Below are 27,748 nucleotides of genomic sequence, written 5' to 3'. Positions count from 1 at the left end.
TACAGCCCCTCTTTACCCAGTGCCCGATAAACTGAAACCCACTTTTCCCACACCAGTCTTTGAACCACGTATTAATCACTCTAATTTTATGTACCCTCTGCCACTTCGCACATGGCTCAGGTAATAATCCAGAGGTTACAACCTTGGAGGTTCTGTTTAATTTAATGCCTAGCACCTCAAACTCTATGCAGAACCTCTTTCCTCGTTCTACCTGTAATTGGTACCTAAATGGACCATGACAATGGGATCCAGCCCTCCCATTGCAATTTCCTCTTCAGCCCGAAGCAGATGTCCCGAACCCTGGCACCGGGCAGGCAGCATGGTTGTCTGAACTCTCGCTCCTTGCTCCAGAGAGACAGTCCCCTTCACTATCGTATTCCCTAGTACCACTATATTCTTATGTGCTCCTCCCATTGAAAGGCATCCTGTATTACAGTGCCATGGTCAGTCAGCTCATCTACCCTGCAGTCCCCACTCTTAGAATGCGCAACAGGCCAGAATTGGAGGAATGCAGGTTGTACAGATTGATCTCTCACCTTCTAGGACTTTTATTTTGCTTGTGTGGTTCAACATTCTCCTTCCTCTGAATTACTACTTGAGAGTGGTTATACACTAAGTATGACTTTTTCTACCGTTTTATCATTCATGTAGTTTGTTTCAGTTTATTTATATGTGCGGTACTTTACACTTAAATTTCAAATACCATTTTACTGCCTGCATATAATTTTGACCAAATCAATGAGATTTTTGAGCTGCTTTACTTAACTCTACTTCCTCTATCTTGGTATCCTCCACAAATCTGACTTTTAACTATGTAGAGAATACTGAATGAAGATGACACATTTAAGAAATTAAAGGATTATGCTAACTTAATTTTAACAGTTAATTTACTGATTGATATCATATGTTTTTCAGATTGTACCAATAATTAACTTGCTGGAAACATGCAGGGACAGATGATATCTTAGCTATATACCCTGGCAACCTAAATAAATAGCAATTCATGTGGTTAAACAGTTGTAGTAGGACTTAATATTCAAGTGTTCTTGTATTGGGAACACATTTTAATCTTCACTATGAACTAACTTAAAATATGATACAAGGCTGAAGATCATTACTATCTCATTACTTAGAAACAAGGTTCTAAGTTATCGTTCATACATAGGCAAAGATAAGACAATTTTTGGTGTTTTTATATATGTAGGTATTTAATTTTTCATAGAGCAAGTAAGCTGCTATACAGAGTGCCATTTCTTTTACATTCTTCCATAAGCAGATTCCAGATTTTGAAATGCTCCAAAGATTTAGATGCTTTACAGAATTTCAAAAATATAAGAAAGCAATGGAATTTGTCAGAATATAATTTAAAAAGGACATTATATCACATAATTAGGGCTTAAATTGGAGAGTAAGGTTATTGGAAAATTGTCCCATAAGACACAAATCATAAGATTTCTAAAATGGGATACTGTACTTCCACATCAAAAAATACTGTAGTGTGGATTTTACATTGATTTGCAACACATTTAAAAGCAATTTTGTTAAGCCTTTTCCACAGGACAATGGGTTGCTGCACTTGTGTATGTATATAGTGCCAACAAGGTGCAACAAGGTCAATTAACTCAATTTAAAGCAATGCATAGCTGCATACATTATGCAGACAGGAGTCACCCCCCCAAAAAAGAAAGTTACCAGAAGCACAAAGCTTGGAAAACTACTCCTTAAACAGTTAATACAAAAAGTTCAACTAAAGTTTAACTACTTGTTAAATCTTTCCAGTACTCATTAGTGTTGATATTGTGTTGTTCCCTTTCAGAGATGCATTGCTGTAGCCCAATCCTATATCCTCAAACCTTCCAACTACTCCAATTCCATTTATCAACATACAGTATTCAGAACCAAACTACCATTCACATTGCTAATTGGGATTCAGATCACAGACCCCAATGCTAGTGGTTTAATTTATCTATTCTTTTTAATAACTCATGTAGTGGCTTTCTCAGTGTCCAAGCTTAGCTTGTGAATTTAAACATTCCATAAAATTTACTTTTACTGGTCTCTTTCTGACAGTTACCATGAAAATATTAGTTGTAAAAATATTAGTAACAGAAGTCTATTGATCTGGTAAACCTATATTCTTCAGCAAACAGATAGGGGTGTATATATGGAGAAACTATTTTGAGATTACAATATTTAAATCTTTTAAAAAGTTTTTATGCTTACAAAAATACCATCCTTCAGTCATTCCAAAACAAAAAATCAAATTAAAAATAGATTTCCCCCTCAACATCATAATTTTGTTCAGCAGAAGCACGTGGGGTTCACACCACAAGCAGGAAATGGAGAATACACAGCAAATTTGTGATCACAACTTAAGTTGTTTGAATGCACCCATAATTAATCACTTCTTAGCCTTTCAACAAGATAAAAATCTTAACTGCACGTTCCATAGTACATGAGAAACCACTTTGTAACAAATACAAGTAACAATAGAAGAGAACATACAATATAAATGATATTTTTGCAAGGAGGTTCTCTTGATAATCAACATGCTGTTCCTGATAGATTTTTTTTGTTTTTAAAAAAAGTTTGTTTGCAAAATACTGATTCAAATATCAGTGTAGTAACTAACATATCAAGAGTAAACTCGCTGAAAATGGGACAAAAAAATGGCCACATTGGATACCAGTCTTAAATTGGGGATACTTTGTCAACCAGTTCAAATCAATAGCCCAAACTCCACAGGCTCATCAGTGGGCAAGCCAAGTTAGCATGTTCCATCTAGTAGCTAACAAAATCAAATGCCACAAGATGTGATCAAGATATAGACTCATGGCCGACAACAGAGGTTGTTTTTAAATCACCAGGTGCCTCTGGGGTTAAAGATAGAGGTGTAGGGGGAAAAATTGGTCAAAATAGTTGGGTGACTCAGAAGATGTGGGCACTAGTTTTGGTATCATGTTTTAGCTTAATTTTCTAGATCATGCATCTAAAATGTTATTTTCATGCCTTTTTCTCTTTTTAACAACTCTACAAGTTGTCAGTTCCCCCCCAAAAAAAATCAACTGCTGTAATACCACTTATTTGTTATAATCTCAATCCTTCCCCAACGCTTAATCTCATTGCACACCCTCCTTTCCCTTTTTGGTAGCATTATTTCTCCTTCATTTGGTTGCCTCATGTAGTATTCACTTAGGATTTATATCACTAGTAAGTTATGTATCACCAAAAAGTGCAGTATAGTTTTTTTTAAAAAAAGAACAAAAACGCTATCAACATGACTCCAGTTTTGTATAATTGAGTCCATTAATATTAGAACTATGACATGCCTGGTGTAGCTCAGGTGTACTAGAGTCAGGAATTCTTTATTCTGTCATTAGACCCATATATTGCATGCTAGTAACATTTTGTAGTATTAAAATTTTAAGATAGAAAGTTGTCATTAATGGATTAAATCATCTGTGTTTAATGTATAAAATTTCCACATTTTTGTGGATAAATGTAGTGAGATGAGTTTATTTTAAAAAGATTAAAATAAATTCCACAGTATAATCGTTCCAAGTCTAGGATTCACTAGAACGTGATTTAATTTTGGCAAAAGGTTAATTACTAAACAAACTTGCAATAAAATGTTTTGATGCCAGATTAATAACCCCTATATAGATTTGGCCTTTTCTTCTATTCTAGGTCAGTGCACAGTTAACTGACGTTTAGCACATTTAGCCAAGGAACATGTCAATATCAAGCATTTAAAATTGACATATCTGACCAGCATTTTAGTTGTGCAACACTCCTGAAGACTTATCATTATGCTTCCATTTTTTCCTTCTTTTTGTTCTTTTTCAAGAATGATGGTGTGCGGAATTTCTTTTTCTTCTTGGAGGGGGATTTAGAAGGAGACCCCTCAGGTGAAAGAGTATCACTGGCATTCAGATCTATCTTTTCTGTTGTCTTGATGGTGATTTCCACACTCTCCACAGTGCTAGTTGTTAACTGGCTGATGCGTTTTGTCACATCTTCTGTTAAAGCTTGTCCATCTTCCTTTCCTCCATTCACCACCACTGTTGGCATAGTGTTTTCTGAGGCAGAATGATAATGAATACGAAAGAGTTAAACTAGCAATTATGAAAGAATCTTAAATGAATTTTTATTTTAAATATTATCCATTCATTCATAGAACCATAGAAAAGTTACAGCATGGAAGGAGGCTATTTGGCCCATCTTGTCCATGCCAGCCTGAGGACATCCAGGTCCCCTTTCTAATCCCAACTTTCTGTATCCGGCCCTTGGCCTGTAGCTTACAGCATTTAAGGTGCAGATCCAGGTACTTTTTAAAAAGAGTTTAGGATCTCTGCCTCCACCACCAACTCAGACAGTGAATTCCAGACACCCACCACCCTTTGCTCAAAAAGGTTCTTCTTCATGTCCCCTCTACACCTCGTGCCACTTATCTTGAATCTTGGTTCCAGAATTCTCCACCAAGGGATACAATTTTTTCCTGTCCACTCTTATCTTTCCCTCATAATTTTGTACACCAAGTCATTCCTCAACCTTCTTTGTTCCAAGGAAAATAATCCCAACCTATCCAATCTCTCCTCATAGCTACACCTTCCTAGCCCTGGCAACATTCTTGTAAACCTCCTCTGCACTCTCTCCAGACCAATTACATACTTCCTTTAATATGGTGACCAGACTTGCACACAATATTCCAGTTGTGGCCTCATCAGTGTTTGATGCAATTCCAACATTATATCCTTTCTTTTATATTCTATACCTCTGCCAATGAAGGACAGCATTCCATTTGCCTTCTTGATGGGATATGGGTGTTATTAGCAAAGCCAACATTTATTGCCTGTTCATAACTGCCCTTGAAATGTGATGAGTCAGCTACTTGACAACTGAATGATTTGCTAGGCCATTTCAGAGGGCAGTTAAGAGGCAGCCACACAGAATTGAAAAATGGTTACAGCACATAAGGAAGCCACTTAGTCCAACAGGCCTGTGCAGACTCTCTGAACGATAAATTCAGCTGTTCACTCCCTGGCCCATTTCCACATAGCACTGCAACTTGTTTTGCCTTAAGATGCTTATCCAATTCGCTTTTGAACACCATGATTGAATCTGCCCCTTTCAGGTGGTTCATTCCAGATCGTAACCGCTTGCTGCATAAAATGTTTTCTTCCCATGTCACTTTTTTGGTTCTTCTGGCAGTCACTCAATCTGTGTCCTCTGGTTCTCCACCATTCCATCAATGAGAACAGTTAAATGCCTCCATGAAATTGCGTAACTTTCTCTGCTCCAAGAACATCCAAACTTCTCCAATCTCTCCACATAACTGAAGTCCCTCATCCCTGAAACTATTCTTGTAAATCTTTTCTGCAATCTCACTGAAGCCTTCACATCCTAAAGTGCAATGCCCAGTCATGGACACAGTACTCCAGTTAGAGCCGAACCTTTAACTTCACTGCTTTTGTATTTTATGTCTGTTTATAAAGCTCAGGATCCACAAACATTTTTTAACCTGCCTTATATGATTTGTGCATATATTCCCAGGTTTCTTTGATCCTGCACCTAAATTGTATATTTTATATTGCCTCTCATTATTCCCATCAAAATGTATACTTTGTACTTCTGTGTTAAATTGCATGTGCCACCGGTCTGTCCATACCCACAGCCTGTCTATGATTCACTCTGCGTCTGGAGTCACATATAGAACAGACCAGGTTCCTTCCCCAAGGCATGTTAGTGAACATTTCCTCCCCCACCTCCGCCCAGCAATCTGGAATTAACTTGATTACTATTACTGATACTAGCTCTTTTTTCCCTTCCAGATTTACTTAACCAAATTAAAATCTGACTATTGCCAGTGTGGCGTTTGAATTCATGTCTACAGATTACTAGATAACTAAACCCAAAACTACTATGCTATCTTTTCCTTCTCATTGACTTTTAGATTATATTTTTAAAATGGTATTATAATTCTGTTTATGATTTACCAGAATGATCAAAATTGTGTGACTACAAGAGGCAGGGGAAATTATTTGGTGTGTGGTTGTCATGAAGATTGTGTGGGCAGGCACATGAAGGAAAGAAAACAGAAAATCCAATTTATTTATCCAGGTTGTCTTATTTTGGATAAATTAGTTTAATTTCCATATTGGAAATAGTCTAAGTGATAAAACAAATTAAAGAGTGCAAGAGAGATAATTTATTGACAAAATGGAAATAAAGCTCGAGCCAAATAGTATGCCTGAACCACGAGTGTACGATGCTCACTATGAGGTTGGATCAATTTGGGGGGAGAGAAATAAACTCTTTTATAAAGAATAAAAGAGTTCCATTCTTTCTGTAGTTGTTTATTTTGTTTTTGCAATGCTAAATATGAAAATTTTGGCTCATATTATTGAACTCAATGCACCAATATTGCATTGCATGGAGATATAGCACAATACCAATGCTGCCAGTGTCATATTCAGGACAATTAAACTAATCTTCAACTGAACATAAAAATACTGTATGTATTATACTGTAATGCTTTCTTTGAGAAAGATGCAATAATAATAGAAACAGAAATGTATAAACGGTTTAGATACATGAATGCCATCAAAGAATGCACAGGACTAACGAACTACAGTTAAAGTGTCCAACCTTCTAATTTTGCTGGTAATGCTTGTGGGGACTGAGGTGGTGATAGCGCAGAACCATCATCTGATGTTAGTTCCTGTTCAGTATCTGTAGGAGAAGAGTTAGTTTTTCTTTGTTTTAATGGTGTTAAAATATTACATGCAGTGCAAAGGATTCATGCTTTGTTAAAAAAATAGTGCAAACTAAAACCTACTTTGCTCACAAAATAAATATAAAGCATACAGCCAGCAACATTGTCAGTTATTATAGCAAAGTTAATTTTGCTTTTGTGTTTCATGGAATACCAAATGCTGGAGTCGATGGAGATTGCAACTAAAAGCAGCATTAGTTTCATCTGAACAGGATAGCAAATTAATCTAAAAGGAATTGGGTTACATTTTCCAACAGACTATTTTTGAACAAACTACATATCCTGTTACTTCATTCACACCTCACACCCTATTATGATTCAGATTTAATACAAAATTAATTAAAATATTCTTCAGTCCTGATGATTAATGCTCGGCATGGTTCCAGAGGAGCTGGCAGCCTTGTGTTACTATGCCCCAAATGTTCATTCTTCATGTGTCAGCCTGAATAGTGAGTGAAGACAAGTATTGGACAATGACGGTGAGATGGGGGTGCAAAACAATCAAATCGTAATCTGTCCTCGTACAATCTCCAGATGTAGAGTGTCCCACAGAGATAAGGATAGCAATTAAGCATATTCTATTCTGGCTATTTTTAAAATTTCTTTGGCCAAGACACACACAAGCCAACTGTTGTATTTCTGTTGCTGCTCCAGCTTTTTTTTAAGAACAGGTCATTTAGTAAATATCAAGGATCTAAGCCATCAAGGGAACTCATTAATTTTTTTGCATTGTTTTGGTATTTGTGAACTTTTAGGTCTGGTAGTAGCATTCATTAGGATAATTGGTATGCAACACTGCATAGAATTGTCAAGAAGAAAGTTAGAAACAAGTAACCTTTAAAGATCTGAAACCCAAAGTAAAATGGAAGTAAGAAAAAAACATTTTTTGTTCTGGGACATCAAGGGAACATAGGCTCAGAGTGGTTATTGAGTGATTTCTTGTACAATACAAACACCAATTTTTTGCAGTAATGAAAATTGCTCTAAATAGAGCAATTTTACCATTTTCAAATGACAGAATCATAGTAGCCTCCAGGAATATTCTACCTAATAAGCTATTGCAGCCATTAACTTGCTTTCAAGTCTTCTGTCATCTAGCAGAGAAATCCTTGTGAAAACTTTTACCCATCATAATGACAGTGATAACAATATGACTGCCAATGGCATAACATACAGAAAAGTTTAATAACTTGGGGCTGCTGGACAGGGGTGGGGAAAGAGAATTTGCAATGGACTACATCTTTAAGAAGTGTAAGTAACTAGACACACATTTCAGACTGTACAAGGTTTTAAAGGGCGCTCGTGCTTTTCTCTTGGACTGGGATATGTCAACTCTCTGAATGCATTTACAGATTTAGCAATTTTCAACACAGTAATTAGACTAGATAAATCTAAGATTTACTAATCTATAACTGTCAATATTCCCAAAGTCATCCATTCTCAATTCTTGCAAAAGATATACGCTTATTTCCTCAAATGTAATGTGGAAGTTAACTATATAAAAATAATTAACAAGCATCATCAAACTGCAGAATGGTCTTATGAAGATATGGACAACTTTAAATATCTTTGTGATCAAGATCACCTTTTGGGTCTAAAGTAACTATATTTACAGTAATCTTCAAACTATTAAAAATAGATAACATTAATTAATTAGCAGCCATCTCCAACCGGCTCAGGGTGTTTTAACTCCATTTTACCAGCCACATTTAGGAGATTGCTGCCAATTATCCTTATTTTAAAAACTTTAAAAAATGTTACAGATCCCATTTGCCAGTTGATTGCTAATTAACACTGTTTGTGTACACTGCTGGGAGTGTAGCGTAGGAGGAAATTATGGTAAACAACTGAACTAAAGATTTGACCTATCAATGAGGAGCAAACAACTGGTGCACATTGGCATAATTAAAGAACAGCATTACATTCTGTGTTTAGAAGTTTAACATTAAGCATTTAGTTTGTATCATGAGACGTTAATCTCATAAAAATGTTCTTCCATGTCTTTAACCTCATTCTATCTAAAGGATTCCATCCGTGATGTTAAAACTTTTATGTAGCATTGTTCAAAATTATGGACAATTGATAATAGAGGAGATAAAGGAGAACTCTATTATAATGCATTTTACACCCTCAGAATTGTGCAAACTGCATCAGTTTCAATTAATTTCTTAGAAGTATGGTCATTTTTGTTATGTCAGGAACCAGTACATCAAAATTGTGTATAGAACATTCCCACAAATTAAACAAATGTTGATCTATTTTGGTTAGATTAAGAGACCAATAGAGGATGGTCAATAGCTAGAGGATAACGGAAAAACTCCATTCAAAACTCCATTCTTGTTCAAATATTGCTATGGGAAGGTTTTGATTGGTCAAGTACAAATAGTTCCCACAACCCATAAAACATTTTATTGCCAGGAGGGTAATATCAGACATTCCCCTCATAAGAGAAAGTGAGGGAAGAAGATTACCCCATGTCAGCTTACCCTCCATTTATAAAACAGTTCTAGAACAAGCCTCTGGGAGCTTAGGTCTCAACTCAAGACTGATGAAGGTAGACCTGAAAAATGAGAAAATTCTACATATCCTTCTAATCATAGCTCTTTAATTCAGATCCCAATTTTACACAAAGGGACTGACACGCAAGCCAATAATGCCACATGGTAACTTCCAATATCATTAGGTGGACAGTGCAGCAGCAACTTAAAACACATTCCTAATTGAGGTTGGAATACAAATGAAGGAAACATTGTGACCAATAGAACTCAAGGAGGGGGAGGCTGCCATTGTGGACACAGACGTCCTTGTGTGCATCTGGAGTTTCAATACTCCAAAATTTCGTAGGTGATGGTCCAACCAAAGTCCTAATTAAACCAGGAAAACAAATATTAGTAAGTGAAAATAGTCTACATGGGGCATTTAGATCTATTAACCACAAGAGGTCACTGTTTCCAAGTTATCTTAATACAACAACTTGTCTCCTTTCCCATACTCAACACAGAAATGTTTTAAGTTTTTGTACATTGTGTTGAGAAATTTCTAGATGTAATCAACTCCTTCATATCAAAAAAAATTTTACCGTCCAATCCTTGTTGCTTCCGTTCAATTATTTTTTTGTATTCCTCCAATTCGCACTCATTTAAATAACTAAATGGGTTAGGTGGACCTGGTGGCAACTGGTCTTCCATTTCTTCGATATTCAACTGCATGGGCGGGAAAGTAAGCAAAGTTACATAAATAATTTTAGGTTTCAGTGGTGATGGAGAATTTTAACTATCACAATTCTCAGAAAATTTACAACATCTTCTTTAGCAAGCCAATGTACAGGAGACAATTTACTATCACTCAGTTCCTTTCTCAGTCAGCAAAACATAGAGGTATGACTTTAACTGAGCTAATTATTACAATTCAAAATAACCTCGGGGCATCTTAACAGCAATGACACTGAAGTGCTAAACCAAGTTCAAATTCCAGTGTTGAAACCACATACATATGGTATTCTGGTTCCCTTGGCTAAGTTTTAACTGAATCATTTGCAAAGGGAGAGATCCTGTCCCCTATCACTGAGTCAAAGCTCATTAGATTGACAAATAAGCATTTTTATAGCTTCTGTGGAAATGTCTGGCAATTAGACAGTATCACCAGTATGCAGGCAGGGGGCTAACTCAAGTATGGGGAGAACAAAAGAGTTTAATTTAGAGATTAAAATGTTTATAATAACCTGAGCTGTAAACCATCCAAATGGCATGCTAATTAAATCATTTTCTCTTTGCATTCATTATGCTTTTGGTTCAGCATTTCATGAGAAATTCACAGAACCATAGAATTTTAGAGCATGGAAGTTGATTTGGCATATTATGGTGATGCCAGCTATTACTAGAATAATTCAAAACAAATCCCACTGTTGTTCTATCTCTCACCACAAACCTCCTCCCATAATATATCTTGTTCTGCTACAAGGCTATATTGATACAATTTTCCTTAAAGATGTAATGACCACTGCCTCAACATCCTTCTGTTTTAGTAGCCTTGTATGTAGAGAATTTTCTCCTGTTTTCCTCACTGAATTTTAGTTTGATGAGGTGTCATCGACTTACCAGAGGAAATTGGGCGCAATTCTCCCCCCCCAACCAAAAAAACCCAAAGTGCCCAACAAGCGATTTTCCCACCGTTTTTTGGGCGCACTTAGTGGGATGAATTTCCAGCACTCTGTGCATCACAGAGTCCACTGGGGGATTCATGCCGGTAAAGGGGGTGGGGTACCTAATCCCGACAGAGGCCGGAATCAGCGTATTGAGTGGGCTGCTGCGGTGTGCTGATCTGTCAGTAGGGAGGTCGGCACATGTGCACTGTCCCCTCCCCGATCACTGGCTTCCCCAGCCCCACCACACACCTGATCGTCGGCTTCCCTGACCCTCTCCTGATCAATGGCCTCTCTGAACAACCCCCCAACCTCCTCCCAATCACTGGCTTCCTCAAACACCCCAAACCCGGGCCAGCACTGATCGCCAGCCCCGACCCCCTCTGCCCCACGGCCAGCTCCGATGGCCCTCCTCTCTCCCACCAATCCCTAATGCAGCAATGTGTGCCCCCCCCCTCCCCCCCATCAACACTGATCGGCCTCACCCCGCCCCCTTGACACTGCCCAGTGGGCAGTGCCAGGGTGCCAGGCTGGCACACCCAAGTTGCACCCCCCTGCCCCCAATCTCAGGGGGGTGGGGAATTTCAATGCTCTCTGTTCCCACCAGCAAGGTGATCACGTCTGGACCCCGTTGATTGGGACCAGCTTTAATCCCCACTGGTGGGAACCTGGTGGTTGGGGGGGTGGGGGGGGGGGGGGGTGCGGAAGACATCATCAAGCCCAACTGATACCATCCCGGGCTCACTAATGACATGGAAATGAAGATTTCCATTTTATAAATCAGCCTGATTTCCAGTGCAAGGCTGATTACGTTGAAATAAAGCGCCTGGGAAAATTGCAATCTGCTGGACGCCGGCGTGACTCCTGCTACAGGCCCCCCACTGACATTTCCGGGCCTGCTGCGCTACTTGAGCAGCACAACGGGTCAGGAAAATTGCACCCATTGTCTTTCCTGAGTCACCATCAAAACCCTTCATAATTCCATATTCATTAATTAAATATTCTCTTCATTTTCTCTGTTTTAATGGAAATAGTCCTGCTCAAACCTTTCCCCATGCCATCCCTGGCATCGCCGTGGTGCATCAATCAATGCTGTGCATTTTCTATAGCTTTGATGTTTCGATAATGGATTACATAAAAAAGCACAATACTAATTTAGCATGAACATACACTCCAATTCCTTGTTTTTCTTCCCAAAACATTTTACCCACACTTATTCAGAATAATATATCCTTGTAGTCAGTCGCTTGGTAGTAGAGAACTTGAGTATTGCTGGAAAACAAAAGACATGCTGTTGAAGCTTTTTGTCTTGCACTCAGTCAGGCATGGGTTAAGGGTGAAAGGAGAAAAGTTTAAAGAGAATATTAGGGGGGGCTTCTTCACGCAGAGAGTAGTGGGAGTGTGGAATGAGCCGCCGGATAAAGTGGTAAACTTTTAACATTTAAGAAAAACTTGGACGGGTTCATGGATGAGAGGGGTGTGGAGGGATATGGTCCAAGTGCAGGTCAGTGGGACTAGGCAAAAAATGGTTCAGCACAGACAAGAAGGGCCAAAAGGCCTGTTTCTGAGCTATAATTTTCTATGGTTCTAATGTACTTTTTTCTGATTACAAAAGCTTGGGGGCAGCCATTCCCTGGTTCATGACAATGCCCCTACCAGAGTCCACTTCAACACCCTCTTCTCATGCAGTATACATTATTGTTCCCTTTGAGACTTGGTATTCTTGCATCTGTCCTGATGAGTGCAAGACAAAGTATCAACAGCATGTCACTTTTTTGAGCATTATATACTTGCTGCTTTATTTGCCCTTTCCACTAAACTGTGCATCTTTCTGAATTCTTTTACAGATCTCCTTGCTGTTTCCTGGGTTCCCAACTTCCTGTCATCAAATTTTCAAGATCATGCTGTGTGTCCAAGTAGAAATTATCCATATCAACAAAAAATGAGGATTCAACAATGACTTCTGGGCACACCACTTTATCCATCCAGTCAGTTCTTCAAAAAAAAACTATCAAATTTGTTCAACAACGCTTGTCTTTACCAAATTCCTGCTTTCTATCCTTAATTAATCCCCGAATTTCCAAATACTGATTAATTTCACCTTCTTGTATTCCTGGTACAGTACATTTTAGACACCTCAATTATTTAAAAGAAAACATCACTCTTTGATATTGGTCAGTTTAAAACATTAACATTGATAATGTGGTTAAAATAATCCATTATAGTCTCCACATTGCATTCCTGTGAATGTGATTTGTTGCAACACATGGCTGGGAAGGAGTAGTGTTGAAAGATTAAAATTAATTTTGTTTACAGATTCGAGAGAGAGCAGTTAATATTCATGCTGTGCATGTGATAAATGTTTCTGAAACAACAATCAAAATGCTGAAAGGACACAGTGGGTACCTGAAAGAAAACAGTTGGTCTTAGGTTTCAGCTGATTAATGTATTTGGCATCACTAATGTTGTTAACAAAATGGATTGATTCATCAAGTGATTTAATCTGTTTCAAGTAAATTGTAGGTACAATTCACTGCGAAGGTAAAGAGTTCTCTCTTTAGTCACTTGGCAGTATAGACGAGTATTGCTGATAAAAAAAGAGACATGCTGTTGAAACTTTTCATCTTGCACCCATCAGGACAGACACAAGAATGCTAAATTTCAACAGCAATACCAATTTATACCGCATGAGAAAATGGGGCTCGATTAGTTAAGGTGGCGCCAGGGCAAATTGCAGCCACTCTCGCCCCTGTTTGTAATAGAATACTAACCATACTCAACTAATCTGTGCTTGCAAAACTCAGAACATATGTCTAAAGTTTAATGTTTTCTGTGATTGGGCAGCATTTGCTGAACAATCCAGAGTGTGCTAAGAATTACGCTATCAGTTTAAGGTGATCAGTCATGCTCGCACACATGCTTGCTAGTTAGTAGCTATATATATTCATATGCAGAGATCTGTCCTCTGCAGGCAAAAGGAATATGTCCAGACATTGCACCTCTTTTGAATTAACAAAAACAGAGGACAATGGTTTCCTGGTGCAAAAGCCATGGCAACAAATCAATTAGCCGGCTTGCCAACCATCATCACCCCTCGTCTCATGCTGTATAAACTGTTGTTCCCTTTGACATTCTTACATCTGCCCTAATGTGTACAACATGTAAATTTTAGACAGCATGTCTCACTTTCCAGCAATATTCAAGTTCTCTCTTTGCTTTAGTCAGTCTGCATAAAATAAAAATTGAGCATTTAAGATGCCAAAAATGGCAATTTTGGCATTGGCTTTAATGACAAACTTTTTGGCAGCTGCCCATGATAAACGTGTATGCTTTAATAGGGAGAACTATAACTATTCATATTAACAGGGAAACCACAAATTGAAGAAAAAACATTCCAAGTTGAAATATATGATACCACCATACCGGTGCACTTTTCTTCTCTATAACAATACCAGCCAGCAATTGTGACTGTGGCCCCGCAGTCTTCATGTCATATCGATTCTGCTCACGAATCTGGAACAAAAATTAATTTCTTGGTTCAGACATGTTGTATATGTCAGGAAACGTGACACTGTAAATATTAAACATCTTTGACCTGATCAAAGAGCTTCATGTGATTCTTTTACCTTCAATTAAAACCATCTGGCCGTGGGCAGATTAGTGAGAAGATGTTATCCTGAACAGTTCAAAGGGTTTTGGAAGAACTTTTCACCACAAATACATGAAACTGCACAAACAGTTCACATTATACAATTATGACACAATTCTAAATTGTACACAAATAGAGTCTATAAACACAATAAATATTACTTAACAAAATACACATCATAAAGAATAAAAACACAAAATGAACGATTTCAATATATTCCCTATCCTCAGCATGTGTCTTACATGTAGCTAAGTCATTTAAAATAAAGTTTCTAGACAATATGGTTTTCTATTTCCCACATGCCAGACTCCAGTGAGGCAATCCAGAAACTTGGTTTCTGTACCAGGTAACTTTGGAAGCTTCTTTCCTTCATGATTTATTTGGTTATATTTATGAAAATGGTTTAAAATTTATTGGAATTTTTTATTTTTACTCTTATATGGAACCAGATACAACAATTAAGTAGTCACAGGGTTTACCTTGTTTCGCCTATCATGAACTTCCCGTGGATCCGTATTTAATGGAACAAATTGATTAGGATCTTCTATCTTGATTGGTGTTCCACTACTGTTTTTTGAAGTGCTGTCTGCCTTTTTCCACTAAAAAAAATAAAATCTCTATGTAATTCTTAGAGAAATAATGACAAAGCGAACAGCGGTGGAAATACTGATGAGGCTAACAGCAGTTGTTAGCATGGAAAAAGGACAGCGTCTGATGACTGCAGTTGAATGCAAAAATCAGGAAGTTGCTATCCGACATGTTCTGCTCTTCCAAAGGCTGCGTGACTAAGATATTTTGCTAAAAAACTCACCATACAAATATATTAATGGCATGAAGTTGCTACAGCTACCAGAGAGACATATACATATGCACACACAAACTAACTTCACCAGAAAAAGGACTTGCCCATTTCTGTCCAAATACCCTTTTAATGGCATGGTAAATCTTGATTACTACAACACAAACCATGGTGGCACTGAAAATTAACATTTTTAAGTGTGTGCAGTCTCATTCCTTCGGCTTTTAATTATTGGTGCAGATTTTAAAAAGTAAACAAATTTTAAACATCTTTCTCTCTTACCTCTCATAATTTAATCTCTCATTCCTTCTGTATTTCTCTTTCAGTATATGATTTGACATCAAATTCAATATTTTGACACTTCCTACTTCAGACTCTGCAAATCACTCAGATGCTTGCATTACAAGTTCTTCATGTTCTGTATTTTTGATTCCTAACTTATAATAGTTTCTAGTGCAAAACTCCAAAGGACGTCAATGGGCAAATGCACAACCAAAAATCCAGCCCAGTGTATAAATCAGGGGGCAACTTACCCTGGTGCACCCAAATAGTTTTCGTGGGTGTGTGGATGCCTTGATAATTTTTAAAAAATCTGAGGGTTTTCTAGTAATACTGTGGGGGTTGGGGGGGGGGTTGGTGAGGGTTTGTGTTGTTGTCAATTCATCATATATCGATACTATGCTGGATGGGATAGTGCATTAACAGGGTTGTTAACATTAACAGAAGAGGGGAGGCAATGGCATAGTGGTATTATCACTGAACTAGTAACCCAGAGACCCAGGATAATGCTCTGCGGATCCTGATTTTTATTGAATTCAAACTTCGCCATTTGCCTTGGTGGGATTCGAACCCCGCCAAGGCAAATGGCGAAGTTTGAATTCAATAAAAATCAGGAATTAAAAGTCTAAAGATGACCATAAAAACATTGTTGATTGTTGTAAAAACCCATCTGGTTCGCTAATGTACTTTAGGGAAGGAAATCTGCCATCCTTACCTGGTCTGCCCTACATGTGACCCCCAGATCCACAGCAATGTGGTTGACTCTTAAATGCCCCCTGGTATAGTCCATAAGTGGTGGCCCAGCCAATGATGCCCACACCCCATGAATGGATATTAAAAAAAGCCTGATTCCTAGCAATAACATTCAGCAAAGTTTTCGGGGTGGGAAGGTGGTGATGAGATAGTTAATAGACATAATCAGACATAGATTGCACAGTTCAAAAAGGTTGGCATTGGAAGTTGCTGGACACCTAGGAGATCAAGAGGGCAGAGCCACGGGTATACGGATATTTTGACAGATGTGGGAACATAAGGACACAAAACTTGAGACAAGTTCGGGAAAGGGATATGTAGTATCAAGAGACAAGTTCACGAGAAGGGGACAGATAAAGATTTCCAAGATAGTAAGAGGGAACCAAACCAAATCAACAGCACTATTTTTTCTGAATTAATATGTGGGGTTTTCTGTGTAGTGCAATCCAACAGCTAATACATTGCAGTTAGGGAGGTGCACAGGCATGAAAGAGTGGATATAAGCCTCTTGAGTTGATAAGAGAAAATACATTTACTTGGCCAACTTGGAGTACAATTTAAATTCCTATGTAAAATACACATAACCCAGACAAGGATAGCTGCAGCAGGGAATCATTAGAATGTTATTGAGAAAAGTTTATACATCTGTGTCCAGGCCTTAGCCAACATTCAGCTGAGCCATTAGGAGCTTTGTTAATACTTAATCAACCTACTCTGTCCACTCTGCCCGTGGAATGATGTATTCTGGCTCTTGAGATATTGGAAAGCATTGCTGGTGGAAGCTTTGGGGGATTACATAATGTGGTGACCCACCCTCCAGATGGCGAGCTGCATGAAAACAAATAGCTTTAACAAGAGGGCAATCTGGTAAAAATCTGCAAAGGAAAATGCGAGTATAAAACTGTCCCCCACCCATTTAAAGAGAAAGTTCAGAATTTACTGGTTTGAGTTCTGATTGTTAACCTAAGTCAACCAGCATTTTCTGTAAACAAACTTCACTTTTATAAAATTAATAAAGCTGTTGTGAACAATATTTTACAACGCTATAAAAATTATGACGTTAAAAGGTTAGTAGACTGAGCAAACAGCCTTCTTGCAATACATCCTATACTGTAGGGATTTTCTAAACAGTAAATTCCTAATCCCTTGCCACCTAAGGGAACTCCTTTATAATAAGCCACATTTAGCTATTGTACTATGATCAGATTTCAGTTTAAGGTATTTGCACAAGATCTGGGTATCATAGGAAAACACAGACTTCCTTATATTCCTGATCTAACAGATGTGTAAGCCGAACTCTGTGGCTGTCCTTTCAGTCATAGTGAATGTCTCACACAAGTATTAAATGTGTAAAAATATTATTTACTTGAGAAGGGCTTGCAGTTAATGTAACAGACATATGAATTGCTCAAACTTGAACCTTAATGTGAATCGCTCCCACTAAAGCAAATTAAATTAGTCTTTGTTGGATGTTTACATTGTAGCATTAATTGGAGCTATTCAAAATATTTTAGTAGACTCCAGCTGTATTTTCAGAGCTCAATTTCATTTATTTCATACTTAGGTCATCCTACTGAAATATTTGGAAGACATTGATGGTCCAATTTAAATTAGAAACAGGATCAAAAGACAGTACTAAAAAGAAAAATACAACAGATTTAGGATTTTGTACATTGGGTGGAATACTGGGGATAACCAAAATCAACTGTAACTAATTTGATCCTGATGTTTACCTCAGAGCACAAAGATCTGGAGAAATTAGGTTTGCACCAATATGCAAGGAGAAATCCAACTGCAAGAATGCTGCTTCAACAGCTTGGGATTTATATTTCCCATTTAATGCGAAAAAGAAATACAAGATAGATAAAGGAGAGATTAAGACAGGAATAGGAACCAGTCAGCAATGGTTGGGTATAGGTAGGTGGGATGCAAGATATTGACTACATGGAAGATGATTTCCTATTTAATACACTGGACAATGGACAGTTAACATGAGCTAGCGAGGATAAATGATAGCTAAACAAGGCTTTGTGCGTACTTAAATAGGTGAATTAACCATCAAGTTAAAGTAATCAAGTTTGGTGGTAACAAGGTACAAGGGTTTCAGCACCAAAGGGACAGGCATTGTTGTCGAAGTGAAAGCAAGTAGTTTTTGTGAAGAGGATTCTGGATCCTTACAAGACAAGGCTGACTAATCTGATTCAGCCTAAGAATGCCTTGAGAGGTGTAGGGTGTCTATCTATAGAAGGAAGTGAAGACAATTGATTTATTCTTTTTAATTTTGAGCTGAAAATAGTTTATGACATTCAAGATGCATATTGGACAAGATGTTTCAAAGCACAGAGGGAACTGAAAAGTCAACAGAAGCTGTAAAGAAGTGAAACTGAGAATCATAATATATGTGGAAGCTGATGTGGTGTCCAGAAATGATGTCACCAAAGTCAGCAATCTGATAAAGAGAAGAGGAGAGAGGTAAAGATAGACCTTTGAGGGAGAGGGAAGAAAAAGTCACTATTAGAGACTATTAGAAATGTGCTAGCTATGTTTAGCTATAGAGAAATGGAACCACCTGAGACCAATTGTGTTACTGGATGACTGGAGACACATTGGAGGAGACTAACTTGGATGACCATGTTGAATGCTGTTGAAGGATTGTGAATGGAAAAGGATATCATTTGTGACTTTGGTGTCATTTCAGTGTGAGGTGGATGGAAGTTGGACTGTGGGATTTGAAAGGGAATTATAGGAGAGATAAATGGGCATAAAGTTGAAGGGCAACACATTTGAGAAAGTGAAATTTGAGGGGAAAGAAATCTAAAACTTGCCATCAAGTGTTGCCCAAAGCACTTTTACTGCCTCAACCCCATACTGCATTAGATAAGCATTAATACCAGTTTGTATTTTGGAACTGAAAAAATATTGTCAACCATGTATTTAACCTTTTAAATGATTCTCAGTATTCAGAAACGTTAATTATTGTTGGGCCAAAGGAAAATATACACTTCATAAGAGTGTAAATCTTAGCAAACAAACCATGATTGAATGAAATTAATACAGAATAAAATGGTTGTAATTTTTCAGTAATACTCTTGTTGAAAATATTACTGTGATCATTGGTCTTTCTCTTTATAACGGCTCAGCCTCTACCAGTTGTGACATTGTCCAACAATGGTTACAATCTCCAATTAATCATCGCAGCTTTGAGACCATTTGCGAGAACAAACACCACAAATTATACAAAACAATTGGGTTGGTTGTGTCATACATCACAATAGCGAAAACATTTTCAAGTTCAGATGATCATTAGAACGGAATTCCTCAACTGATCTACAGCTGTGTAATACACTTCAAAGCACTCTACTTAATGTGAATAATGAGTATTTAAGCATGATAAGACAATGGTAGATCAAGGTGCTCAGATACATCAAGTTCACGTTTCACGAGTTAAGCTTAAATGGTTTATAACAATAATCTAACTTCCACTAGTAGAACAGAAAAAAGAGACATGTTGTTGAAGATTATTGTCTTGCATTAATCAGGTCAAACACAAACTGACAAATTTCAAAGGATCACAATTTACACTACAGGAAAAAAGGGTGTTGGTTACAACTGAACTCTGATTGGCTGAGACGTTGCCATGGAGAAAGCAACGAGGAACTACAGGCTTCCCAAGCTCCTAGGTAATTCAAAAAGGGTGCAAGGCTGAACATATTCCTTTCATTTACAGAGAATGTGTCTCGGCATAGGAATGTACGTTACTTCTAACAAGCATAAATTGAGCCATGTTATGAGCTTGAATGATTAGCTTAAATTAGTTGTTAGTGTAGTTATTTGTGCATTCAGGATTGTTCAGCAAATGCTGCCCAATTGTGGAATCACATTTAACAATAGCCATTTTCTTTTGGATTTTGCAAACACAGGCTAATTGAACACATTTTGTACTCTCTGTCCATTGAGAACAACCAAAGGAACATGTGTTTGATTTGATCTGCCAATCACCAGGACACATGGGCTACATACCCGAGAGTTCACCAACACAAATTCCCACACAACGTTACTCAATTGTGTGGACTGCTGGCAACATCCTGTTAGTGGAAAATACCACTTGCATAACCAGTGCAGAGTGAAACAGTTTCCTTAACTTATCATTCAAATGTTTGAGATATTTTGCCGATCGAGGGTAACTTGAGATAGACTGGGTACTTCAAGTACAAAAACGATTGCCTTTGGTGAGTTTTTTCCACTAACAATGCTGCCATCAGTTCAAAAAGATATTCTACTTACCATACAATTGAGCAACACCGTGTATGAATTTCAGTGCCGGTGCAATACGGTTAGGTTGATTGGTCAGGTTAAAAAAAATTGCCCCTTAGAGTCCTGGGATGTGTAGGTTAGAGGGATTAGCGGGTAAATATGTGGGGGTAGGGCCTGGGTGGGATTGTGGTCGGTGCAGACTCGTTGGGCCGAATGGCCTCCTTCTGCACTGTAGGGTTTCAAAAAAAAAATACCAAGTACGCAAGCCGTACTACCCAGCAATGTGATGATAGGAACATGCTGCGTGTTCCTCCAGTTGAATGAGTGCAATCTGTAGTCTATTATAATCAGCCCAGGCTTGCAAAACCTAAAACACCACCATTTGATGGGATTCCATGATTGGACTACACTTGCTGAATAATTCAAAGTGAATGAATAGCTATGAACAACTAGTTTAAGATAAGTATCTGTTCTGATAATGCCAACCTCAAAAATGGCACTTCTGACATGTCTATCTTTTTCCTTAATTGAGCCTCCCCTGCGGGTTTGACCCATCTCCTGCACCTCTGCTCTCGCTTCTTCCCTCCCAGAACCATGATTGGATTCGCCTTGTCCTCACTTTCCACTCCACCAGCCTCCATATTCAAAAGATCATCCTCTGCATTTCTGCCAACTCCAGCGTGATGCCACCACAAAACGTATCTTCCACTTCCCTCTCGTCAGCATTCCACAGTGACTGCTCCGGCCATGATAACCAGTGGCTTAGTCGTATTGTCGCTGGACAACTAATCCAGAGACCCAGGGTAATCTTCTGGGGACCCAGGTTCGAATCCCACCACAGTGAAATTTGAATTCAATAAAAAATTTAGAATTAAAAGTCTGATGATGACCATGAAACCATTGTTGATTGTTGTAAAAAAAAACATCTTTAAGGAAGGAAATGCCCACATTTTTAAAAATTCATTTGTGGGACATGGGCATCGCTGGCTGGCCAGCATTTATTGCAAGTCCCAAGTTGCCCTTGAGAAGGTGGTGGTGAGCTGCCTTCTTGAATCGCTGCAGTCCATGTTCTGTGGGTTGACCCACAATGCCGTTTGGGAGGGAATGCCAGGATTTTGACCCAGCAGCTGCAAAGGAACGGCGATATATTTCCAAGTCAGGATGATGACTGTCTTGGAGGGGAACTTGCAGGTGGTGGTGTCCCATGTATCTGCTGCCCTTGTCCTTCTAGATGTAAGTGATCGTGGGTTTGGAAGATGCTGTTGAAGGGTCTTTGGTGAATTGCTGCAATGCATCTTGTAGATAGTACACACTGCTGCTACTGAGAGTCGGTGGTGAGGGAGTGGATGTTTGTGAATGTGGTGCCAATCTAGCGGGCTGCTTTGTCCTGGATGGTGTCAAGCTTCTCTAGTGTCGTTGGAGCTGCATCCATCCAGGCAAGTGAGGAGTATTCCATCACACTCCTGACTTGCGTCTTGTAGATGGTGGACAGGCTTGGGGAGTCAGGAGGTGAGTTAATCGCCGCAGTATTCCTAGCCTCTAACCTGCTCTTGTAGCCATTGTGTTTATGTGGTGAGTCTAGTTGAGTTTCTGGTCAATCGTAACCCTAAGGATATTGACAGTGGGGAATTCAGTGATGGTAACACCATTGAATGTCAAGGGGCGGTGGTTAGAATGTCTCTTATTGATGAAGGTCATTGCCTGGCATTTGTGAGGCGTGAATGTTACTTGCTACTTGTCAGCCCAAGCCTGGATATTGTCCAAATCTTGTTGTATTTGAATGCGGTTCAGTATCTGAGGAGTCAAGAATGGTGCTGAACATTGTGCAATTATCGGTGAACATCCCCACTTCTGACCTTATGACAGAGGGAAGGTCATTGATGAAGCAGCTGAAGATTGTTGGGCCTAGGCCACTACCCTAAGGCACTCCTGCAGAGATGTCCTGGAGCTGAGATGACTGATCCTCCACAACCACAACCACCTTCCTATGTACCAGGTATGACTTAAACCAGCGGAGAGTTTGCCCCCGATACCCATTGATTCCAGTTTTGCTCGGGCTCCTTGATGCCACACTCGGTCGAATGCAGCCTTGATATCAAGGGCTTTCACTCTCACCTCACCGCTGGAATTCACCTCTTTCGTTCATGTTTGAACCAAGGCTGTAGTGAGGTCAGGAGCTGAGTGACCCTGGCGAAACCCAAATTGTGCGTCACTGAGCAGGTTATTACTGAGCAGGTGCTGCTTGATAGCACTGTCGATGACCCCTTCCATCACTTTACTGATGATCGAGAGTAGACTGATTGGGCGGTAATTGGCTGGCCTGGATTTGTCCTACTTTGTGTGTATAGGACATACCAGGGCAATTTTCCACATTGTTGGGTAGGTGCCAGTGTTGTAACTGTACTGGAAGAGCTTGACTAGAGGAGCGACAAGTTCTGGAGCACAAGTCTTCAATACTATTGCCGGAATGTTATCAGGGCCCATTGCCTTTGCAGTATCCAGTGCCTCCAACCATTTCTTGATATCACGTGGAGTGAATTGAATTGGCTGGAGGCTGGCATCCGAGATGCTGGGGACCACTGGAGGAGACCGAGATAGATCATCCACCCGGCACTTCTGGCTGAAGATTGCTGTGAATACTTCAGCCTTATCTTTTGCACTGATGTGCTGGGCTCCTCCATCATTGAGGATGGGGATACTTGTGGAGACTCCTTGTCCAGTGAGTTGTTTAATTGTCCACCACCATTCACAACTGGATGTGGAAGGACTGCAGAGCTTAGATCTGATCCGTTGATTGTGGGATCGCTTAGCTCTGTCTATCACTTGCTGTTTAGCATGCAAGTAGTCCTGTTTGGTAGCTTCACCAGGTTGACCTCATTTTTAGGTATGCTTGGTGCTGCTCCTGGCATGCCCTCCTGCACTCTCCATTGAACCAGGGTTGATCCCCTGGCTTGATGGCAATGGTCGAGTGGGGGATATGCCGCTCCATGAGATTGCAGATTGTGCTGGAGTACAGTTCCGCTGCTGTTGATGGCCCACAGCGCCTCATGGATGCCCAGTCTTGAGCTGCTGGTTGCGGTCTGTCCCATTCAGCACGATGATAGTGCCACACAACATGATGGAGGTTATTCGCAATGTGAAGGCGGGACTTCGTCTCCACAAGGACTGTGTGGAGGTCACTCTTACCGATACTGTCATAGACAGATGCATCTGTAGCTGGCAGATTGGTACAGATGAGGTCAAGTATGTTTTTTCCTCTTGTTGAGCCTCCACCGCGGTTTCGACCCATCTTCTGCACCTCTGCCCTCACCCCTTCCCTCCCAGAACCATGACTGGATGCCATGAATGAATTAAAAAAACTCTGGTCCATTCCTCCATCATGCCCAACTCCCCAACCCCTTCCCATGGCACCTACCTTTGCAATCACAGAAGGTGCAATTCCTGTCCCTTTAACTCCTCCCTTCTCACCATTCAAGATCCCAAACACTTCCTTCAGGTTAGCAGTGTTTCACTTGCACTTGCGGTCTCACCTACATTAGGGAGACTAAACACAGATAGCTTTGCAGAAAACCTTCGCTCAGCCTGCAAGCATGACCCCAATCTTCCTGTTGCTCTTCATTTTAACTCAACACCTTGCTCTCTTGCCCACATGTCTGTCATAGGCCTGCTGCAATGCTCTATGCAGCCCAACGCAAACCGGAGAAGCAGCATCTCATTTTCCATCTAGGTATGTTACAGCCCTCAGAACTCAGAGTTCTGTTTATTTTCTCTTCTATCCCTTTGAAAAAAAATCCCATACATTTTGTATCTCAATGCAAAAACCCTCCCTTTCCTCCCTCTCCAAACAGTCTGTCTCTTGTTCTCAAGTTTTTTCATCTTTGTTGCAATCTCTCCCATCTACAGTATAATATCCAACACATTTTCTCTCTCTTGTCAAATGGACTCGAAGTGTTAATTCTGGGTTTCTCTCCCTATAGATGTTGAATTTTTCCAGCATTCTCTTTTTTCTAACCAATTTAAGATAATCAGGCGAGCATTGAGAGAGTGGGTCATATGTGCTTGTTAGATATGTTAGATATGTTTTCTGCAAACAAAAGAAATATATTCAAGCCTTGCAACTTTTCTGAATTAAGTAGGAGCTTTCTCCATAGCAACAGAGCCAACTTGCCATCCATTCAGCACACCTCACCTCCTGTTGCATAAATTGTTGTGATCACTTGAAATTTGGCATTTTTAAGTTTACCCTGGTGAGTGAAAGATGAAGAGCATCAGCAACATATCTCTCTTTTTAGGAGTAATTAGTATAATTTTGAAATCACTTTCTGGTATCACGTACGCATTTTTTATTTTATGCTTGGTCTTGAAGGGGTGCAAAATGGATTTTAAAATGCCAGAGAAGGGTGTCATTCCTTGAGGAAGGTTCAGAAACCTTACTGAAAAAGTTGAAACTTGAATGTGTAATTGATTAGCTGAAAATTCTATTAACATAGTTAAAATCCCCATTGACCTAAAACTTGAGGGGGATCTAAAAAAGTAAATCAAGTTAAAAAAGTTAGTTTTTAAACCAGCCAAATATTCCTTTTTCCTGCAAAATCCATGCTGCTAACCCCTATTACAATATTGTGTCAATTTGGGTTCATTAGAATCTGACAAAAGATAAACAATGACGGCAAATCACATTTATTACAGCACTTGCAGTATTTATCAGACGGAGATGAATGCTTTAACATTTTTTAACAGGGCACTGGGGTATTAAACTACACTCTATTTTGCTTGTAAACTTCTAAATTCTAACCAGAGCAGACTAGTTTACGTTACGTTTATTGCTTCCGACATCTGACCTATTTGTTTAACCTAAAATATCACACCTATACAAGAGAAGGCAGAGCGGGGACCTCCCACAAGACCATGGATAATAAGACACATGACTGATTGTGGATAGCAAATACAGATGGTGTTCTTACATGGGAGGCTGATGCCTGCACTCGACTTTTTAAAAGTATGATGCAACTCACTGAAGTACTTTTATGCCGGTAACACTGATATTTTGAACAATGCAATTCCCATTTCCCACAACAAAATCATACGCTTAACCATATTTTAAAAACAAGAAACACACTAACCCATTTAAAGTTATATCTCTAAACTGATGGATTTGAAAACCTAAATCAAAAGCACACACATAATCACAGCTTCAAGATTGAAGCCATGGCCAAAAACTATTTAAATTAAAGTTTTATAATTAATCTACATGAGAATTTCATTTTAAAAGTTATGGTTTCCAGTAATGGTTTTTAACATTAAGTTTGGAATATGTGCAGGCTTGAAATTCTGGCATGAGTGCCGAGATGTGCCCGCAGAAACCTTTGCCTCTATTCAGTCACAGTTTACAGGAGGTTCTTTGTTTTATTGACAGGTGCACACAACAATCTAGGTGCATTTGGGCACCTTTGAGGCAACCGAGAAAAACAGCATTAGAAAATCATTCCAAGCAGCCCCACCAGCACAGAAGATAAACATTTGTGGTTTTCGCTAGCCCTTAGATAAGGGAACCAAAAGTTCACCAATTGCTGCTAAATATCTTTTGGGTCCAGTCCAAGCACAGCATACACCTACAGGATACTGGTAAGCTTTATCTAATGCCACGTCAAGAGCTTCAAATTTATTTACTACAACCTGTCATGATAAGAGTCTGAAATGGAAATTGGGCTTCAGAGCATTCTATAGTGAAGGCACTACATAAATACAAGCTATTATTTTCACAAACTAATTTTAGGACTTGAATAGATGACTTATCCAATAAGACTGATATTAATGGAATTCCATGGAGTGGAAATGTTTCAATTCCAGGTCTTTTTCATTGCTATAGTTTAGAAATAAAATCCTCCAAGTCTCCTAGCTGGCAGTCAACTGTGTGGAGTTGTTTACTAACAGAAACCATAACAGGTATCAGTTAAGTAGCACAGCAAGGAAATTAAAGCTGTGCGCAAAACAGAAATTAAGAATCTGCTTTCTTTTACTCAGCTACAGATTCAAGGTTGCAAAATAATTGATTGATAATGAATACATGACATTGTAAGCAACTCACATAGCCCAGAGTCTCTCCTTTAGATCAGGGTTTCCCAGACTTTGAGTCGCAGAACCTCTAGTGATCTCCCAAGTGCATCAGGGAACCCAAAGTATTGTCATAATGTTGTCACCCCTTTTTTTGCCGCGGAATAGGTGCAAACACAGAAATCAAAAGTAACACATCTTTTCTAGTTAAATTTATGCATATATGAGGAAGAGGCACACAGTCATAAATACATTTGCCAGTTACATTGCCTCATCATGTTAACTTCTGGCCAAGCCACCCTACCATGGCCTGTTATTAACCGCAGTATAATGGGAGTGATGCTGGAAAGCTGATACTCATATTGGACAGGCATACTTCTCTCTCCCTCACACACATATGCACACCCTCATCTCTCTTTCTCACATACATATGCACACCCTCATACAAAGAACAAAGAACAGTACTGCACAGGAAACAGGCCCTTCGGCCCTCCAAGCCTGTGCCGCTCCTTGGTCCAACTAGACCAATCGTTTGTATCCCTCCATTCCCAGGCTGCTCATGTGACTATCCAGGTAAGTCTTAAACGATGTCAGCGTGCCTGCCTCCACCACCCTACTTGGCAGCGCATTCCAGGCCCCCACCACCCTCTGTGTAAAAAACGTCCCTCTGATGTCTGAGTTATACTTCGCCCCTCTCAGCTTGAGCCCGTGACCCCTCGTGATCGTCACCTCCGACCTGGGAAAAAGCTTCCCACTGTTCACCCTATCTATACCCTTCATAATCTTGTACACCTCTATTAGATCTCCCCTCATTCTCCGTCTTTCCAAGGAGAACAACCCCAGTCTACCCAATCTCTCCTCATAGCTAAGACCCTCCATACCAGGCAACATCCTGGTAAACCTTCTCTGCACTCTCTCCAATGCCTCCACGTCCTTCTGGTAGTGCGGCGACCAGAACTGGACGCAGTACTCCAAATGTGGCCTAACCAGCGTTCTATACAGCTGCATCATCAGACTCCAGCTTTTATACTCTATACCCCGTCC

At 39.4% G+C, this 27,748-nt stretch overlaps 1 protein-coding gene across 11 annotated transcripts in view; it reads right to left on the bottom strand.

Annotated features, from left to right (window-relative positions):
* Positions 1–1,180: 1,180 nt before the first annotated feature.
* Positions 1,181–27,748, bottom strand: part of add3a (adducin 3 (gamma) a) — a 238,662-nt gene continuing 212,094 nt past the window's right edge. For 6 of the 11 annotated variants that reach the window (XM_078223180.1, XM_078223179.1, XM_078223177.1 and 3 more), the window contains 5 exons: positions 15,045–15,164; positions 14,340–14,429; positions 9,855–9,978; positions 6,649–6,732; positions 1,181–4,079 (listed from right to left, as the gene is read on the bottom strand). In XM_078223180.1, coding sequence (XP_078079306.1) covers positions 3,808–4,079; positions 6,649–6,732; positions 9,855–9,978; positions 14,340–14,429; positions 15,045–15,164 — 690 coding nt within the window. In that variant the 3' untranslated portion in view covers positions 1,181–3,807. The remainder of the gene's footprint in view (positions 4,080–6,648; positions 6,733–9,854; positions 9,979–14,339; positions 14,430–15,044; positions 15,165–27,748) is intronic. The other 5 variants (XM_078223185.1, XM_078223188.1, XM_078223184.1 and 2 more) reach the window with 1 other exon arrangement.

Source organism: Mustelus asterias, chromosome 11 (assembly GCF_964213995.1).
Source record: "Mustelus asterias chromosome 11, sMusAst1.hap1.1, whole genome shotgun sequence".
Lineage (NCBI taxonomy): Eukaryota > Metazoa > Chordata > Chondrichthyes > Carcharhiniformes > Triakidae > Mustelus > Mustelus asterias.
Note: the sequence above shows the minus strand (reverse complement) of the source record. Positions and strands in the feature narration are given on the sequence as shown.